The following is a 19,613-nucleotide window of genomic DNA, read 5'->3' as shown; positions in this document are numbered from 1 at the left end:
TACTAGATTGACATAGGCTAGTGATGTTGCTGTTTGTTACTGGTCTTGTTGGCTGAGGAGAAGGACACGTGACAGCCATTCTAACATCTTCAAAGTGCTCATCAGAATTAGGTTATAAGGATGCACACCGTTGCATCCTGGAGTGGCATGTTCTGTTAAAATGAATAACCATCATGTAAAAGTGACTTCAATGGGTGGACTCCCTAATCAGATTACCCACCCGATGTCTACATTTCGTGAATGCGCACATTTCTCAAATGTCTGTTTAAATTAAAATGCTGCCGGTCAAATGTCCTGCGCCACATTTTCCTAAAGGAAACCCTGTTTTAGAGAAGTTTGACACGTAAGAAATAAAATGTCCATATCGAACAAGTTAATGTGGTACCTCCTACGTTTCCATTTTGTGCCGACTGAACACGACCCTGGTTGCAGCGTAAGGCTTCTTCAGTCATTGGTTGGCCAGATTCCAGGTTCTTTTTCGTGGTCAAGCTGTGCCTCTCAGAAGAATTCTACATCATATTGATGTGGTTCCTGAGATGCTAAACGTGACGATCACCTCTGTGCAGATGATGTATTTGTTTTAATTTCTGAATAATCCTGATGAAAGAAACCACTGATGCCAGAGAGAAACTTAACAGAACAACAGGGAGAGTGTGTTGAACAGCGATAGAGTGAGGAGGATTGGGGAGAGATGGCTCTGACGCCGTCTGGGCCACGTTCAGTAGGCATCGCATGGAAAACGTCTAACACAACAAAAATACTTAACACGACCCTGGTCTAGTTGTGGTTGGGAGCACACTGCCTGAAGGAAATAGGATTGGTGCTTGTTGTGTTGATGTCGTTGTTATATGTTACAGTGGTATTCTTATCCTATGTGATGGCGTTGGTGTCGTTATGTAATGGTGTTGATAGTGTTTTCATTCCCTCGGTTTCAGCCGGAACGGATAAACCCCGACCTCAACCAGAAAGGCTACAGCGTCAAGTCAGACATCTGGAGTCTAGGAATCACAATGGTGAGTCACAGACATGATTGGGACCAAATCCTGGATTGAGATCATGTAAACTGTGCATTAATGTCAAATTACATCCATTCATCTCAAATCGGTATTCTACCAGTAACACCCACACCAATTCTTTCAACAGCAGGGTCATGTTCATTAGGCACCAAACAGAAGAAAATGGGACTGAAACGGAGAGGGGCTACCTGAATTTATGTGATTGTTTTCTGTTGCAACGTTAGTTTGTAATGGTGTGTCCTAATGAATACAACCTTGGTCTGAGTGATGATTCTACTGTATTGTCCCATGTTTCTTTATGCCAGTAAATACCAGTCTCCATAGTTGAAAGATGAGCTTGTGCCTTCCTCTCTCTGTGGGTTAACAAGCCTCTGTCTGGTCCTCTGCCCCAGATTGAGCTGGCCATTCTGAAGTTCCCCTATGACTCGTGGGGTACACCCTTCCAGCAACTGAAGCAGGTAGTGGATGAGCCCTCTCCACAGCTGCCCTCGGACCGCTTCTCCCCTGAGTTTGTGGACTTCAGCTCCCGGTGGTGAGCCCATCTCTCTCTCCCTGTCTGCATTCCAAATGTCACCATCTTCTCTGTTTAGTACGGATGGGTATGAGAACTCAACGTCAAACCTTTCTTTTTAACCAGAGGTCACCTTTCCCCCCCCAAATACTGTAAAAGTATATGGTGGAATGGTTCCACACTGAAAATATACAGAAACATTAGTTAGAAAAAGACAAGCGTGTTTTCATAAGAATTATTAAGCCTAAAGCTACTAAACCAAACTGATGTTGTGGCTGTATTCATCACTGTGAGCATTGTTCAACGTTAATCCATTTAGAAAATTCCAAAGAGCAGGCAAGATAAACTAAATGGAACATCTGTAGGCCTATATCGAAAAGATTTTGGTTTGTAACCCTGAAGAAATGTCAACGTTTCAAATGATCACTGGTTGAGAATAACTGTTCCAGATGCACATCACTTCGCACTGGCAACTTTTCTTTCATTTGGAAAAATATTCTGTTGTGTTTTCTTGTTATATTAGATCATGTTTTTGCTCTAAAATAGGTGTCTTGACTGTGAGTGCTCAGGAAATGAACAAAACATGGCTATGCCATTGCAAAGCCATAGACTTCTACATGCAAGAGCCCCTGCTGAGGTTACTGCCTTTTAGATGATTATTTCACCATATAATATAACCAGTTGATATTATGGTTTAAAAAAATGAAACTTAAATGGCAATTGTTTTATTGACTGAGTGTGTATGTGTGTGTGTATGTATATATACATACATACATACATACATACATACATACATACATACATACATACATACATACATATACATTTAAGTCATTTAGCAGACGCTCTTATCCAGAGCGACTTACAAATTGGTGCATTCACCTTATGATATCCAGTGGAACAACCACTTTACAATAGTGCATCTAAATCTTTTAGGGGGGGGTTAGAAGGATTACTTTATCCTATCCCAGGTATTCCTTAAAGAGGTGGGGTTTCAGGTGTCTCCGGAAGGTGGTGATTGACTCCGCTGTCCTGGTGTCGTGAGGGAGCTTGTTCCACCATTGGGGTGCCAGAGCAGCGAACAGTTTTGACTGGGCTGAGCGGGAACTGTGCTTCCTCAGAGGTAGGGAGGCGAGCAGGCCAGAGGTGGATGAACGCAGTGCCCTTGTTTGGGTGTAGGGCCTGATCAGAGCCTGAAGGTACGGAGGTGCCGTTCCCCTCACAGCTCCGTAGGCAAGCACCATGGTCTTGTAGCGGATGCGAGCTTCAACTGGAAGCCAGTGGAGAGAGCGGAGGAGCGGGGTGACGTGAGAGAACTTGGGAAGGTTGAACACCAGACGGGCTGCGGCGTTCTGGATGAGTTGTAGGGGTTTGATGGCACAGGCAGGGAGCCCAGCCAACAGCGAGTTGCAGTAATCCAGACGGGAGATGACAAGTGCCTGGACTAGGACCTGCGCCGCTTCCTGTGTGAGGCAGGGTCGTACTCTGCGAATGTTGTAGAGCATGAACCTACAGGATCGGGTCACCGCCTTGATGTTAGTGGAGAACGACAGGGTGTTGTCCAGGGTCACGCCAAGGTTCTTAGCACTCTGGGAGGAGGACACAAGGGAGTTGTCAACCGTGATGGCGAGATCATGGAACGGGCAGTCCTTCCCCGGGAGAAAGAGCAGCTCCGTCTTGCCGAGGTTCAGCTTGAGGTGGTGATCCGTCATCCACACTGATATGTCTGCCAGACATGCAGAGATGCGATTCGCCACCTGGTTATCAGAAGGGGGAAAGGAGAAGATGAATTGTGTGTCGTCTGCATAGCAATGATAGGAGAGACCATGTGAGGATATGACAGAGCCAAGTGACTTGGTGTATAGTGAGAATAGGAGAGGGCCTAGAACAGAGCCCTGGGGGACACCAGTGGTGAGAGCACGTGGTGCGGAGACAGATTCTCGCCACGCCACCTGGTAGGAGCGACCTGTCAGGTAGGACGCAATCCAAGCGTGGGCCGCGCCGGAGATGCCCAGCTCGGAGAGGGTGGAGAGGAGGATCTGATGGTTCACAGTATCAAAGGCAGCAGATAGGTCTAGAAGGATGAGAGCAGAGGAGAGAGAGTTAGCTTTAGCAGTGCGGAGAGCCTCCGTGACACAGAGAAGAGCAGTCACAGTTGAATGCCCAGTCTTGAAACCTGACTGATTAGGATCAAGAAGGTCATTCTGAGAGAGCTAGCAGGAGAGCTGGCCGAGGACGGCACGTTCAAGAGTTTTGGAGAGAAAAGAAAGAAGGGATACTGGTCTGTAGTTGTTGACATCGGAGGGATCGAGTGTAGGTTTTTTCAGAAGGGGTGCAACTCTCGCTCTCTTGAAGACGGAAGGGACGTAGCCAGTGGTCAAGGATGAGTTGATGAGCGGGGTGAGGTAGGGGAGAAGGTCTCCGGAAATGGTCTGGAGAAGAGAGGAGGGGATAGGGTCAAGTGGGCAGGTTGTTGGGCGGTTATGATAATTAGGCACTGATGACATAGATATACGCACACATTTGTCCTTGTGTTCTAAAAGTAAAAAAAAAAAATATATATATATATATTCTGAGTACTGCGAGTAAAAGTCCTGTGAGTACTCGAACAGTAAAATAAAAAATAAATAAATGTAAAATGCCCATCCCTACTATTTAGTGCACTACCTTTGACCAGGACCTGTAGGGTTTAGAGCCCTGGTCAAAAGTAGTGCACTGTTGTTAAAGGAATTTTATATCTTTGATGATAATAATCAAGAATCAATTCGCCTTGACTAATGCCCAAGGTTTGTAAGACAATGGGTTAAAATAATTAGGCAAGGACTCAGCTTTCTGCAAAAGGTATCTGTAGCTTTTATTCAGAGAACGTTCTGAGGTCAGGATAACAAAACAGTCATTATATAGTTCTTGCTTTCTTACGCACATGCATTTACACACAAACTGTTGGTGACCTGTCTCCCCCACAAACTTCTCACCCTCTTTATCACTCTCCCGAGCTCGCCTGTTTCTTTCCCTCAAGATAAGAAATGCTTTGAAGCTTTCACTCCCAGGAACATGTGTCTCCTGGTGTCCCTCTAATTGCATATACACATTCCTTTCCCTATCACATGGTTCCTGAACTTTCCAGAACTAATCAAACTTATCTATCCCTACATTGATCATTACATTGATTATTCATTAACCATTCTGTATGACTAATAATTCATCATGGTCTATTGATTCATTTACCTTTAATAGATAATTCTCTTATCAATTCCACCCTTAAATGATTCAATAATTCTCCATGATTTGATCAGATGCTATCTGAGAACCATACTAATCACACGCTATATGTAAATGCAATAATCACTCGCTACATGGAAATACATCACACACTATATGGAAATACATCACATCACACACTATATGGAAATACAATACATCACACGCTATATGTAAATGCAATACATCACACTCTATATGGAAATACAATACATCACACTACAATGATTTAAACAAGTCCAATACATGAATATTCCTCATATTCATCCATTAATGTCCTAGACCTATTTCCAATTATGACACTTCTATTTAGGATTTTCATCATAATTTTCATTTAAGGAACAGTGTATCTAAATGTTGAAAATTGTTTCATCAAACATTGGCTCCTCGTTGTCGAAAGAGACGGAATCATCTCCCTGGCCTGGAGGCCCGTAATCGCCATCCCACTGATCGGAGCTTGGAATCGGTCCATCTCTCACCATCTGCTGCGTCATCGATCTCTCTATAATCCTGGTGATTAAACCTCTCACACATGGGATGAGACAACATCCACACAACACAAACACACTCATACAGGTGAAAGCAGCCCATAATACAGTTCTTACAACACTTTTCCATTTCCCAAACATGGGATGTATTATCAGGAATGTACGTGTAGCGCTGAACCTAATCATTCTACCTACACTGCCCTCTTCTGCCAATAACGTATCGAGAGTCAGTCTATTTTACCAGGTCATGAGGGAGGTGTCGGATAATTGATCAGAGAACCTCTTTACTGCATCCCCGTTTTCATTCATGAATCTCTGTTGATTCTAAAAGATGTCATTAATCCAATCCACATTTCTATTTATTGTCAACCACCAAAATAATGTAGTGTTAAAGCCTTTACATATTTGATTCATAGCTTTGTATTCATCTGGAACTTCCCTGAGGATGCCAATAGCATCCATCTAGACAAAGCTACTCCCATCCTGGTCAAAACTCCTTCTGTGCCTACTTTAGCCTCCTATAACTGGCCTCTGATGACTAACTTGACTTGGTTGGACCTATAACCCCAGGGCGCAAGTTCCTAACCACCCTTTGTGGTAATTTCCGTCGTATGCGTCCTTTGCTGGTACTAGCCCACCCTTCATCAGTTATAGGTGCTGTGAGGTTAAGAATGTTCTATTCATCTCTCAAACCTAAATCAGTCACTTTACCAATTACCTTTCATTCATTAAAATCGTCTAAGTTCTCGGTGCCATTCTTGTATCTATAACACTGGTATTCATCCGGAATTTAGGTGAACCGAGGTGGGTTGGCTGAGTACTTCAATCTGGCCAACCTTAATTCCTGTACAGTTGTCTGCTTCCCCAGGAAATTGTTTAATGTTTACCTTAAATTCTACATCTTGATCTTCTTCGACTCCTTATTCTGTAAGTCCCTCATCAGTGTATTATATAGTTTATCTTCTACTTCTTCTCAATGACAACGGTATCGTATGATTAGTACCAGAAGGTGGTGGATCAATGTATCAGTCAGATTAGACTATGATGCAGCTCAGAGTCTCTACTCTTCTCAAAAACCGCCAACCCTCTCCTGCCCTTAGTCTCTCTGCTAGGTACCACCCCATACTCACACCTCTAGGAGCACACACAGTGATGAACGGTCGGGATAGGAAATCTTCGTTAAGGAGGTAACCCCCGGACCCTATTGGTATCGGTTCTTCTCCTAACTCTGTGTGTGATCAACAGTGTTCATATGTGTACATACCTCCTTGCAGTGGGTAACGTGGACCCAAGTGACTCTCTCAGCTTTTCTAATGGCAAAGGCAGTGGTTTAACAGAACCTGGTATGGGCCTTCCCAACTGTGTTGCTTCCAGTTTTTTCTCCTCAGGGACTGGATCCACACCCAGTCTCCTGGTTGGATTGAGTAAATCACCTTCTCCTGTAATTCACCTGTTGGACACAAATTCTTGGACATACGGGTTTGGTTAACAAACAGTCTTCTCATGTGCTCTGCCAGTATATCTTTAATTTCTATGTCTACCTGTTCTGGTATTTTTAACTCTGTCATTCTATAGGCTCTACCTGATTAGCTAAACTGTCATCCATCATTTAAAGAGATGGCTCCTAGTAAACCAACTCTAGGGATAATATCTTTACTTAATATTTTAGCTACCATAATCATGTCCACCAAGTAAGTTGGGAACGCTTCTACCCATTTGCTATACTTATCTATTCTTGTTAAACACCCCTTCTTCCCCTCCTTTCGGAATATTTCAATAAGTCCAATTCCAAATGTTGGAATGGATCTTCTTACAAATTTAATTTTTTATTTTTAAGTAATTATCCTCTAGGTCATCACTCTTTCCTAACTACTCTACTATACTCCCTTCCCCTTGATACATTGCTTAACCTATGTATCAATATTGCTGCGTATCCATACAATTTCTTTGGTAGGATAAGTAAATTATCCTTATGTCAGATCTTCTCTTGTAGGATGCCCCCTTTCATTTTCTACATGTCCAATTCTCTCTGGGGCCTTCATCCTCGGCTATCATCTAACAATCCTCTGTCAAGTGTCTTATCTTCTTTAAGATATCTATGCTGCTTTGTATGGTTTTAAATGTCTATGTGCTTGTCTGTGTAAATAGTAACTTTTCTCTCCTTTCTTATTTCACCGGTTCTAGTCAATGCTACTATTTTGGCCTACTGTGCAGAACAGTGTCTGGGCAATGGTTCAGTCTACCCCCTGAAACCAACTAAGCTTTCATTGCTCCTCCTAGTGAATTTACCAAACTTAAACTAAAATCAAAACTAAAATACATGCCTGCCAATGGAGCCGATAGTCTCTCCATGAATTAATATCCTAAAGCTAAGTGAACCAAATTCTCTTCCTATCTACTCCTGCTGGCCCCCCTTCTTTCTTCTTACTGCTCCCCAACCCTCAAGGTTTCAGCAGTGCAGGGGAGGATCTCTCTGTCTGCCCTTCTATCTGTCTTCAGCTTTTTCTCATAACAGAAAGTATCAAATCTGAGTTGTTTCCAAATATTTGACTAAATGTCTCATTGACTCCTTGGTTGCACTCCTGAACTTTAGAAAAATCAACCTGTCTAGATATTGCATATCTACTTAAATTTATCTCGATACCCTCAATAATCCTGGATCACCTACAGATGTCATGTATCCCTGTCCTGTTGACCTAAGTCTACCATTATTAAACTTCTTCACAACAAAATATAGTAATACTAGTATATCAATTCCACAGCCTTGTTGTGTTAAATCTCTTACACTGAATTCAACAACAGCTGACTTCCTAAGGGAAAATAAATGTATCTACATCATGTAAAAAAATACCCCTGCTACTGGTCAAAATATTTTCAAATCACATAATCAGATCTGATTTACTCCACCCAGAAAAAATATTTTACCCTTATTGTTCTAGGAAAATAGACTTAAGGAAGCCTACCCTTGGTCTAAGGCTTTGCCCTTTTAGTCCTATCATTGGTTCAAATTATCAATTGTGTCTAAGAGCTTTAACTCCATCATAATTATCAGTTCTCCAAATTCCCTTAAAATCAATATCACCAATGACCTTAATTCACCATCCAAATGGCTTTTCAATGTGGCTGATCAGACCACACAGGAAAAGTCATCAGAGGGGTCAACAAGTCATACCACCCTTTCAGAACCGTGTTTCCTACTACATTAAACAAATTAAGGCTTAGAACTTCATCTACATTTTGTATCCCAGGTTCCCAGAACATTCCCTATCAAATGAATTTCATGTGTTTATTAAAACTCTGAAAACAAGACACTCCCCAGTATCACACAGAAATTTGATTCTCTCTCCCATTACTGTTAGTGTCAAATAGGGTTTCTGTTCTTGTTGTTCTGCCAAATCAATTGTAGCCAATTCAAAAACTTCACAATCGCTGTTTATAACTAAATTCTGAAAATCGTCCTTCCCCTCACTAGTGTCTGTTCCCCTGCTCTCCATAGTTAGTCATGCCCCATCCTCCTCCTCTGAGTCTGGCTGGGGTCGCCTGACCTTCTTTTCTTTATCTCTACTCCCTCTCTGGCCTTGCTTGTCTCTGTACCTCTTACAATCTCTACCAGAATGATTTCCATCCCTGCAGCGGTCACACGGTGCTTTACACTGTCTAGCAAGGTGTCCTAGCTTGTTACAATTGAAACACTCATATTCCCCTTTAAGATATCATGTCTCTAGGAATTTTTTGTTTATTTATTTATTTTTTCCCAAAGAGCTAAGCGCTTCTTTTTCCATACAATAACCACTTGGTCAGCATTTCATCCTGTCACACTGATTGAAAAACCCAAAAGTTGACTATAAACAAAACCTAATAATACTTAAAATTCCATTGTACTCCCCCCAATCATTAGTTTTAAACTTTCTCAATGGTTTATGTGATTGAACATGCCTTTCTGTGGGCGCCTGACCTTCTTCTCTCTGTATTTGTCTCGACCCCCTCTCTGGCCTCTCTTACTTCCCTCAGATCTGCTAGCCCCCACCTTACGAGGTTCTGTTTGGTGGCACGATTTATCTCGGGATGCATTCCACTGAGGAAAGCAATTTTTCATTGCTGATAATCCGGGGCTTCAAATCCATCCACTACCGTGGTTTCTATTAACCCACTGTTGGCATTGAATACCTCCTTTAATCGCTCTAGGTATTGACTTAAAGTCTCATTCTCTTCTTGTTTACACTCGTGAACCTTAGAGAAATCTGCATGTCGGTGATAGTGGTCCCTCAGATTATTACACAGCTGTGTGATTTTCTCGACATACTGTCCATCTATCGCCCAGGCATTACTAACAAATCCCCATTCCCTGGTATCCAATTTCCCCTAACTGCTGCCCAATCTTTTCCCACCAACTGTCTGACTGCACGCTCTACTTCACCCGTGTTTAGTTTAAATCTGGCTGCCAGAGCCTCCAAATCTCTCTTGAATCCATCCATTCCTGTCTTGGGATGTCCTACCCCTTCTACTGCCCTGGCTCCTTCCTCTCTTTGTCTAGCTTCTGCCAGCCAAACACGAACGGTGTCAAGCCCCTCTCTGCGCTGTTTCTCTGTCTTACCCCCACTGACCTTATGTATTTGTTTTACCATTAATTCCAATCTTTCAACATTTAAACATCCATCAAAATCATAGTTCTTCCTCCATCTTTGCCCAAAATGAATGTTTCTTTTATCTTTTCCCAGCATGAAACGTTCATCTCCCGTCAAGACCGGGATTCCCTTAGAGGATTTACTACCCATGTTGCTTAAATCGTTTAAAGTACACCCGTATTTATTCTGTTTCTTCTCCCAATCTAGAGTTTTAGAACTATTATTCGTAAGAACCTTAAACTATGTGCTTTAATTTATTCAACTCCAAACCAAATACGGTCAGTGTCTCCTCGTTGTTAATCTTTAGGTGTATGCTATTTTACCGTTATTAACCTAGAATTTGGGGAATAATCGTTCTATATTACAAATTGCTTCTATCTCATCGCTCAAAAAGGACAAACGCTTTTTTCTTGCGACTGTTGATTCTAACAATATGTTCTCGTTGTTAACTATTCAATTTGGGGAATAATTATTCTATATTACAAATTGCTTCTATCTCATCGCTCAAAAAGGACTAACCCGCTTTTTTCTTGCGACTGTTGATTCTAGCAAGATGTTTTCGTTATTAACTATTCAATTTGGGGAATAATTATTCTACTTTACAAATTGCTTCTATCTCATCGCTCAAAAAGGACTAACCCGCTTTTTTCTTGCGACTGTTGATTCTAGCAAGATGTTTTCGTTATTAACTATTCAATTTGGGGAATAATTATTCTACTTTACAAATTGCTTCTATCTCATCGCTCAAAAAGGACTAACCCGCTTTTTTCTTGCGACTGTTGATTCTAGCAAGATGTTTTCGTTATTAACTATTCAATTTGGGGAATAATTATTCTACTTTACAAATTGCTTCTATCTCATCGCTCAAAAAGGACTAACCCGCTTTTTTCTTGCGACTGTTGATTCTAGCAAGATGTTTTCGTTATTAACCTTCTTTTCAATTACAGAGTAGTTCTGCTAGAATGATTTATACGTATATATCCTAACCCGGTCTTTATCTTGCTCCCAGGCAAACACTGCAACCCGTTTTATATTTAGGTTTTACTGTCCGTCTTTTCCTCGCGATTTATCGACAGAATTCTCCTCACACGCAATCCCTCATAACAGCATAATCACTCTATCTCTCTCGAAACTTTATCTACAGAGGGGACTCTTGATCAGACATTAGGTCGCATACGTATGCAACTATAAACTACTTTCCAGGGGTCTTTCTATATTACAAATTGCTTCTATCTCATCGCTCAAAAAGGACTAACTGCTTCTTTCTTGCGACTGTTGATTCTAACAATATGTTCTCGTTAAAGCCCTAGTTAACAGCCTATTTATCTGTTGCTTCATGTAACTCTTGACACCAATACCTGTATCTCACTCCACCATATTAGGTCTCACTTCACCCATAGATATCAGACCCAAAGCCGTATTTAGGTACCGACTATCCCCCTATGGACTATTAACCCTTTTACGTTATCAGGTTCTCACCATAAGACCTAGTTTAGTTTTATGCAGTGGCCACAGTTGCCGAGGGTCTATTTCGGACCCTCCCCCGTTTTCGAATTCGTCCTTTTGGATTTACAACTAATTTCTGCCTTCCATTCGCGCAGAATACTTGATTCCCTTTAAAACCGATTTTTCTCCACGCGAACTTCCGAAGCCAGATCACCAGCTATAACCTCCCCGACTTTCAGCGTCTAACACCCAGAGTACATTAAAATCCTCTACATCAATGAGATTTTGAATTTACGACTGATTCCTCTCTTCTATTCGCGCAGACTACTTGATTCCCTTTAAAACCGATTTTTCTCCGCACGAACTTCTGAGCCCCGGTCACCAGCTATAACATTCATCAATCTCAGCGTACCCAGAGTACCTTTCACTCATAACAATCGCTTTTGCCTTGCACTCTCAACAATCGTTTTTGTCTTTCACTCATTTCTCATCAAATGCCAACACCCAATTGTGTCCCTTATTCCCTCATGCAATGCATACACACAGGTGTATCACTCATTTCACTCATTTCACCATGCAATGCAAACCTATAGGTATATCACTCATTTCACTATGCAATGCAAACCTATAGGTATATCACTCACCCCTTATTTAATGTAATCATACAGGTGCTATTCCCCAAAAGTATGAATAAAGTCTACTAACCTTATCATTTGCAGCTGAGTTTTTTTTTAATGTTCGTTGAATCTCGTCACCACCTCTGTCGCGTACCAATTTGCCACCGGCCTGTAAAGAACCCACAGAAAAGGGCCAGGTCTTTGATTTTCGGATATTTCATCCGCCCGTGCACGGTTTCGGTGTCTCCTTGGAACGACAGCGGCAGTTTGAAATCCGTCTCGAAGGACCAATTGTTAAAGGAATTTTATATCTTTGATGATAATAATCAAGAATCAATTCGCCTTGACTAATGCCCAAGGTTTGTAAGACAATGGGTTAAAATAATTAGGCAAGGACTCAGCTTTCTGCAAAAGGTATCTGTAGCTTTTATTCAGAGAACGTTCTGAGGTCAGGATAACAAAACAGTCATTATATAGTTCTTGCTTTCTTACGCACATGCATTTACACACAAACTGTTGGTGACCTGTCTCCCCCACAAACTTCTCACCCTCTTTATCACTCTCCCGAGCTCGCCTGTTTCTTTCCCTCAAGATAAGAAATGCTTTGAAGCTTTCACTCCCAGGAACATGTGTCTCCTGGTGTCCCTCTAATTGCATATACACATTCCTTTCCCTATCACATGGTTCCTGAACTTTCCAGAACTAATCAAACTTATCTATCCCTACATTGATCATTACATTGATTATTCATTAACCATTCTGTATGACTAATAATTCATCATGGTCTATTGATTCATTTACCTTTAATAGATAATTCTCTTATCAACTGTATAGGGTGTTATTTGCTGCCTGTCTGGCCTTACTCATGAGGCAGTTGAACCAAACACCACCAGGTGGCACTGCCCTGCTGTCCCCTCCCTGTGGGTCCAGGCCTGGGCACTTCCCTGCTGTCCCCTCCCTGTGGGTCCAGGCCTGGGCACTGCCCTTCTGTCCCCTCCCTGTGGGTCCAGGCCTGGGCACTGCCCTTCTGTCCCCTCCCTGTGGGTCCAGGCCTGGGCACTGCCCTGCTGTCCCTTCCCTGTGGGTCCAGGCCTGGGCACTGCCCTGCTGTCCCTTCCCTGTGGGTCCAGGCCTGGGCACTGCCCTGCTGTCCCTTCCCTGTGGGTCCAGGCCTGGGCACTGCCCTGCTGTCCCCTCCCTGTGGGTCCAGGCCTGGGCACTGCCCTGCTGTCCCTTCCCTGTGGGTCCCCTTCAGCCTGTGCATCTCTGACTGCTACAACATATGTGGTTGGTGAGACTGATTGTGGGACTTCCTGGTTAAATAAAAGCATTTAAACCTTCTCCAGACATTATCAGATCTGTTTATCTGCCCAGTGTGAATGCAACCTGGGGAAAAAGACGACCTGGAAATGAATCCACCTACACTTTGGGGATGACCCAGTTGTCCTGACCTAGTCCCACCTTGGCCCACTATAAATGTCGTGCTGTAGCTTTCGTGTAGGCTTATCTGGTGTAAATGTGTTTTGGTGTACTTGGGGTTGCACTATTACGGCAACCTTCCCAGGTTGGAGGATTCTGCATTTCCTGCTTATTCCTTCCTGATTCTGGGAATCTCCTAACTGGGATATCTGGGAAAACCTTTCCAAAAATCCCAGGTTGTCAGAATTTTGTCCTCAAACAGGCTTTGATGTGTTGGGGGCTCTTACTAAAGGAATATTGTAAGAAGTGTCCAGTATTGAGGCATGTTTCTCAGTTCTTTGTTTTGTTTTCTCTCTGCAGCTTAAGAAAGAAACCCAACGAGAGACCCGCCTACACAGAATTAATGGTTGGTTTTAGATCCTCATAAGCATTTGTTTAAATCAGTGACCGTTGAATACGTGTAATGTTGTTGGATTGTAGGTGTTTTTTTTTCTCTCTTCATTCACATCGTCTTTGTAAAGGCTCACTTCCTGTCTCCGTTTCCTTTTTGTTATGTGTCCACAAGAGGACAGGCTTACCCAAGTGTTTAGTCAACCCATGATGATGATGATGTATTTAAATCTTGTGTGTAAATGTGTACTTTCTGTTGGACTACTGTTTATTTTAGGAATTGTTGACTCGTGGTGTTTTCTCATGTATTATTTTTACAGCAACACCCCTTTTTCACCCTGCATGACTCCAAAGAGACGGACGTAGCCAGCTTTGTCAAGATCATCCTGGCAGACTGACACGCCCCTCCACCCACCAGGGTAGGAGGTAGGCGGGACTTCTCCACCCACCAATCCAAGGCCTTTCAGAAAGCTCACTGGAATTGATCTGCCACACAACTCCAACTTTCTGTCCACCTACCTACTCCTACAGGGTTTCCCCAAAGACTGACTACAGCTCACAGATGCCACGTGGGAAAGCGCTTGTAATATGAACTCAAGATGTTGATGGTGTCCACCCAAACTGGAGATGGTCAACTCGCCCACGGGTCCAACAAACCTTTCCCTCCCTCTACTCCTACAAACTGAACTCATTGTACCAGTTTTCTGATTGGACAGTGTCTGTCAGCAGGAAGAAAATCTCTCTTTACACATACTGTATGTCCATCACTCTGAATTACACAGAAAGCGAAAAAGAATTCGGTGACGTGTACGTTTCTATATAATGAATTGAAAAGATATATATTTTTCATTTATGTTTTTGTTTTTCTGATACAGTTTGTAATACTGTATATTTTCATCAAATATGAATTTAAGGGAGTGTCTTTACTCTTTCTGAATTGTATCATGAGGGGAAGAGGTGACCTACATTTCTTGTCTCGCCTTCTGGTGATTGGTCAGTAATGGGATGGCGGCTGCTGTCGTCGGGCAGGGTTTTGGGAGGCTCTGGAGGGGTCAGACGAAGTAAGTTTCTTTGTAGGGGGAAGTTCAAAGGTGAAAGCGTGACTGGGGACCCTGGACAAAAGGAATTGCAAGTCCTACCTAGGTCTCTTTGGTGGCATAGGAATGTGAGGCATCTTATCATCTGACCCTATATACAATCCCCTCACCCCTCTGCCCCGCCCCTCTGCCCCGCCCCTTCCTAACCATCGCACCCTGCTCTGTCACCAAGAGTGTGTGAACAGTGTATTCTCATATAGTACATGGACTTGTAATTGGGGGAATGATAATCTAACTATCCAGACTATACTGCATCTATCTTCCAATCCCTCTGAGCCATTTTAAAAGCTGTATTTTCATTATTAATTATGACTATTATCACTTGGTTTCCTGGATGTGGTTGGGGGCTGCTGTTTGACCCATTTTAACTTTTTAACATTTTTCTCATTTTCCTTTTCCCGAGTGCTGGACAGGAACATGTCAGTATCGTGTTTCGTCCCTGAAGCACAGAGAGGTCTACGAAGCCTCATGCCTTACACGTACAGTATGTTAGGGAAAATAATTTATGTGTTGAAGATGTAAATACTATTTTGGACAACTTTTTCTCTTTTTAAATGTAACGTTGGCAATGTGGTGGCAGAGTGGACATGTAGTTGTGTGCTATGCGGCTGATTGATGTGTACTGGTTGGTTTTAATGCAGTCGGGGTGTGAGAGAGGCAAACGCAGCCCGCTGACGACTCCTGTAATCATCCGCCTGTTTGATCGATCTGCTGCAGCCACCTCTCAGGTTTCAATGCCCTGCTTTAAGTCAGCGGAGGCGGCCATGTTTATTTCCCCACCATGTTGTACCTCTCTTCAGCGCTGGGTTGTATTCATTAGGCACCAAACGGAAGAAAACAAACGGTGAGGAACTACCTGGACTTGGTCCGAATAAGAAACGCTAATGTTCGGTTCCTCGTTGTTAAACGCTTCCCGTTGCATGCCCCAGTGAATGCAACCCTTTATGGTGGAAGACTACTTGTGTGAGATCATGCTAGGCTGTGAATGGGTACCTGCCATCTAGGCTTGAATCCCAAATCCACCCCTTAATCCCTAGACAATCATCTAGGTCTGAGACCGATTTGGAGGTATGAGCACTATAACAAGGTGACGCAATCACCATATTGGTTAAAGTTTCCACTCCATACTTTATGGAAGTGCCCTAGGGAGTAGGGAGGCTCTAGGTTGATCTGGAGTTCAACCTTCTGGACTCTGCTATGCAGTGGCCCTCAGGTCTTTGATCAGGACTATGAGAATCCTGCCATGTGACCACCAGTGGTAGTGGTGGCACTTGCCCTTAGTGTTTTTAGGGTGCGTCCAAAAGGATGCCCTATTTCCTGTCTCTTCTTTCTAGGGGACCGGGTGCCATTACAGACGCAGCCTTGGTCTGTAACTGGTAAGCCTATCCGGTCTTCTCTCAGCCTCTCTGATGTACATTGTAGTGGGCTTCTTATCAAAGTTGGTGGATGAGGAGTATTTATAATATGTGAGTAAAGAAGGGAAAGCAAATAAAGAGCTGCTGTGATTTGACTTTTTTTTCTTCTTGTCGGCCATCTTAGAAGTGGGCCACTGTAATCCTCGGAATAGTTCCGTTCCACTTTTTAGTTCCGTAAAGCAGACTAGAGCAGTGAACAACACATTAGAACATAGCGTGATGGGCCCATTCACAATGTGTTCATGGCTGTCTAACTGACGGTGTTAGTTCTTTGTGTTACTTTGTAGTTTGTGAAGCTTAAGGATCTAGAAGTGGAGCGGGACTATTCCAATTAGTACAGAGGCTCCTCACAACACACTGATTCCTTATGTGTTGAGAAGATTGAGTAATACAGGGTGGATGGAACTGTACAGGCTGATGACTGGGTGGATGGAACTGTACAGGCTGATGACTGGGTGGATGGAACTGTACAGGGTGGATGGAACTGTACAGGGTGGATGGAACTGTACAGGGTGGATGACTGGGTGGATGGAACTGTACAGGCTGATGACTGGGTGGATGGAACTGTACAGGCTGATGACTGGGTGGATGGAACTGTACAGGCTGATGACTGGGTGGATGGAACTGTACAGGCTGATGACTGGGTGGATGGAACTGTACAGGCTGATGACTGGGTGGATGGAACTGTACAGGCTGATGACTGGGTGGATGGAACTGTACAGGGTGGATGGAACTGTACAGGGTGGATGGAACTGTACAGGGTGGATGACTGGGTGGATGGAACTGTACAGGCTGATGACTGGGTGGATGGAACTGTACAGGGTGGATGGAACTGTACAGGGTGGATGGAACTGTACAGGGTGGATGGAACTGTACAGGGTGGATGACTGGGTGGATGGAACTGTACAGGCGGATGACGGTGGATGGAACTGTACAGGCGGATGACGGTGGATGGAACTGTACAGGGCGGATGACTGGGTGGATGGAACTGTACAGGGTGATGACTGGGTGGATGGAACTGTACAGGGTGATGACTGGGTGGATGGAACTGTACAGGCTGATGACTGGGTGGATGGAACTGTACAGGGTGGATGACTGGGTGGGTGGATGGAACTGTACAGGCTGATGACAGGGTGGATGGAACTGTACAGGCTGATGACTGGGTGGATGGAACTGTACAGGCTGATGACTGGGTGGATGGAACTGTACTGGGTGGATGGAACTGTACAGGGTGGATGGAACTGTACAGGCTGATGACTGGGTGGATGGAACTGTACAGGGTGGATGACTGGGTGGATGGAACTGTACAGGGTGGATGGAACTGTACAGGCTGATGACTGGGTGGATGGAACTGTACAGGCTGATGACTGGGTGGATGGAACTGTACAGGGTGGATGACTGGGTGGATGGAACTGTACAGGGTGGATGGAACTGTACAGGGTGGATGACTGGGTGGATGGAACTGTACAGGGTGGTGACTGGGTGGATGGAACTGTACAGGGTGATGACTGGGTGGATGGAACTGTACAGGGTGGATGGAACTGTACAAGGTGATGACTGGGTGGATGGAACTGATGGTCTACCTCTCTCATTCACTCTACATGCCACCACGTCATTGGGTGGTTCTGACAAACTTGAACTGTGGGAAGACAAAATAAAGGCTTTATTCTTAAATGAAATGTGTCTTTGTCAATTACTGTTCTTGAGTGTCCCGTTTTATCATTTGTTGACAATGATCAAAGTTTATTGGTCGCATACACAGTTTAGCAGATGTTATAGCGAGTGCAGCCAAATGCTTGTTCCTAGCTCCGAACAGTGCAGCAGAAATGCCAAACAAGAAATCAAATGTCAGAATGAAACCAGTTAACAATCCAAATGGAATCTATGCATCTATACTAGTGTTGACACGATACCAGAATTTTGACTTCGATACCAGGTTTATTATACTCGATACCAGTGGAGGCTGCTGAGGGGAGGACTGCTCATAATAATAGAATGGCATCAAACACAGGGAAACCACAACAATGCTTAAACCACGTCAGGGGACCAAAAAAGTTCCCCTTTAACTAAAGTGTACATGCACTGTTTAGTTAGCGGTGGTTGTGTGGGCCACACTGTTTAGTTAGCGGTGGTTGTGTGGGCCACACTGTTTATTTAGCGCTGGTTCTGTGGGCCACACTGTTTAGTTAGCGCTGGTTCTGTGGGCCACACTGTTTAGTTAGCGCTGGTTGTGTGGGCCACACTGTTTAGTTAGCGCTGGTTGTGTGGGCCACACTGTTTAGTTAGCGCTGGTTCTGTGGGCCACACTGTTTAGTTAGCGCTGGTTCTGTGGGCCACACTGTTTAGTTAGCGCTGGTTGTGTGGGCCACACTGTTTAGTTAGCGCTGGTTCTGTGGGCCACACTGTTTAGTTAGCGGTGGTTCTGTGGGCCACACTGTTTAGTTAGCGGTGGTTGTGTGGGCCACACTGTTTAGTTAGCGCTGGTTCTGTGGGCCACACTGTTTAGTTAGCGGTGGTTGTGTGGGCCACACTGTTTAGTTAGCGGTGGTTGTGTGGGCCACACTGTTTAGTTAGCGGTGGTTCTGTGGGCCACACTGTTTAGTTAGCGCTGGTTCTGTGGGCCACACTGTTTAGTTAGCGCTGGTTCTGTGGGCCACACTGTTTAGTTAGCGGTGGTTGTGTGGGCCACACTGTTTAGTTAGCGCTGGTTGTGTGGGCCACACTGTTTAGTTAGCGCTGGTTCTGTGGGCCACACTGTTTAGTTAGCGGTGGTTCTGTGGGCCGCACTGTTTAGTTAGCGGTGGTTCTGTGGGCCGCACTGTTTAGTTAGCGCTGGTTCTGTGGGCCGCACTGTTTAGTTAGCGCTGGTTCTGTGGGCCGCACTGTTTAGTTAGCGCTGGTTCTGTGGGCCACTGGATTGATGCACATAATCAAGATTCTGCCTGGTAGTCATAGGCTACTTTAACTTTTAATTGAGAAGTGTTTTGGGAAACCCTTTCCATCGACCTGACAAAGGTTAGCCTATCATTACCATTGCTAACGGCCACACAAGGTGGTAGACATACACACACCACACACACACACACAGATGGGCATTCCTGTGCTGTTGTCTCTTCAGATAATGATCAACTTGAGCACATTTTCTAATAAGTTCAATAGATTTAGTTGATTTCCAAACGTGAAACACATCTGGTAGACGAACTGAAAGTACAATTGCAGTACTGGACTGTGGTTTTGGTGTACTGTGCAACAGTTTATACAACAAAATACACTGCTCAAAAAAATTAAGGGAACACTAAAATAACACATCCTAGATCTGAATGAATGA

General features: G+C 43.8%; 1 protein-coding gene and 1 long non-coding RNA gene across 4 annotated transcripts in view; both read left to right on the top strand.

Moving 5' to 3' along the window:
- The window catches only part of LOC115171844 (dual specificity mitogen-activated protein kinase kinase 6), a 38,519-nt gene extending 22,139 nt beyond the window's left edge, over positions 1 to 16,380 (top strand). Inside the window, exons 9-12 of the mRNA XM_029729024.1 lie at positions 936 to 1,013; positions 1,409 to 1,548; positions 13,744 to 13,789; positions 14,094 to 16,380. Of these exons, the coding sequence (XP_029584884.1) occupies positions 936 to 1,013; positions 1,409 to 1,548; positions 13,744 to 13,789; positions 14,094 to 14,171 (342 nt within the window). The 3' untranslated portion in view covers positions 14,172 to 16,380. The remainder of the gene's footprint in view (positions 1 to 935; positions 1,014 to 1,408; positions 1,549 to 13,743; positions 13,790 to 14,093) is intronic.
- A 1,026-nt stretch (positions 16,381 to 17,406) lies between these two features.
- LOC115171845 (uncharacterized) lies at positions 17,407 to 17,964 on the top strand. Of its 3 annotated transcripts, none has more exons than XR_003871263.1 (2): positions 17,407 to 17,675; positions 17,836 to 17,964. It is a non-coding gene; the product is annotated as an uncharacterized LOC115171845 (long non-coding RNA). The 3 variants fall into 3 exon arrangements; XR_003871265.1 differs by having other exon boundaries at positions 17,407 to 17,706; XR_003871264.1 differs by having other exon boundaries at positions 17,407 to 17,725.
- Positions 17,965 to 19,613: the final 1,649 nt, after the last annotated feature.

This window comes from Salmo trutta, chromosome 32 (assembly GCF_901001165.1).
Source record: "Salmo trutta chromosome 32, fSalTru1.1, whole genome shotgun sequence".
Taxonomy (NCBI): domain Eukaryota; kingdom Metazoa; phylum Chordata; class Actinopteri; order Salmoniformes; family Salmonidae; genus Salmo; species Salmo trutta.
Note: the sequence above shows the minus strand (reverse complement) of the source record. Positions and strands in the feature narration are given on the sequence as shown.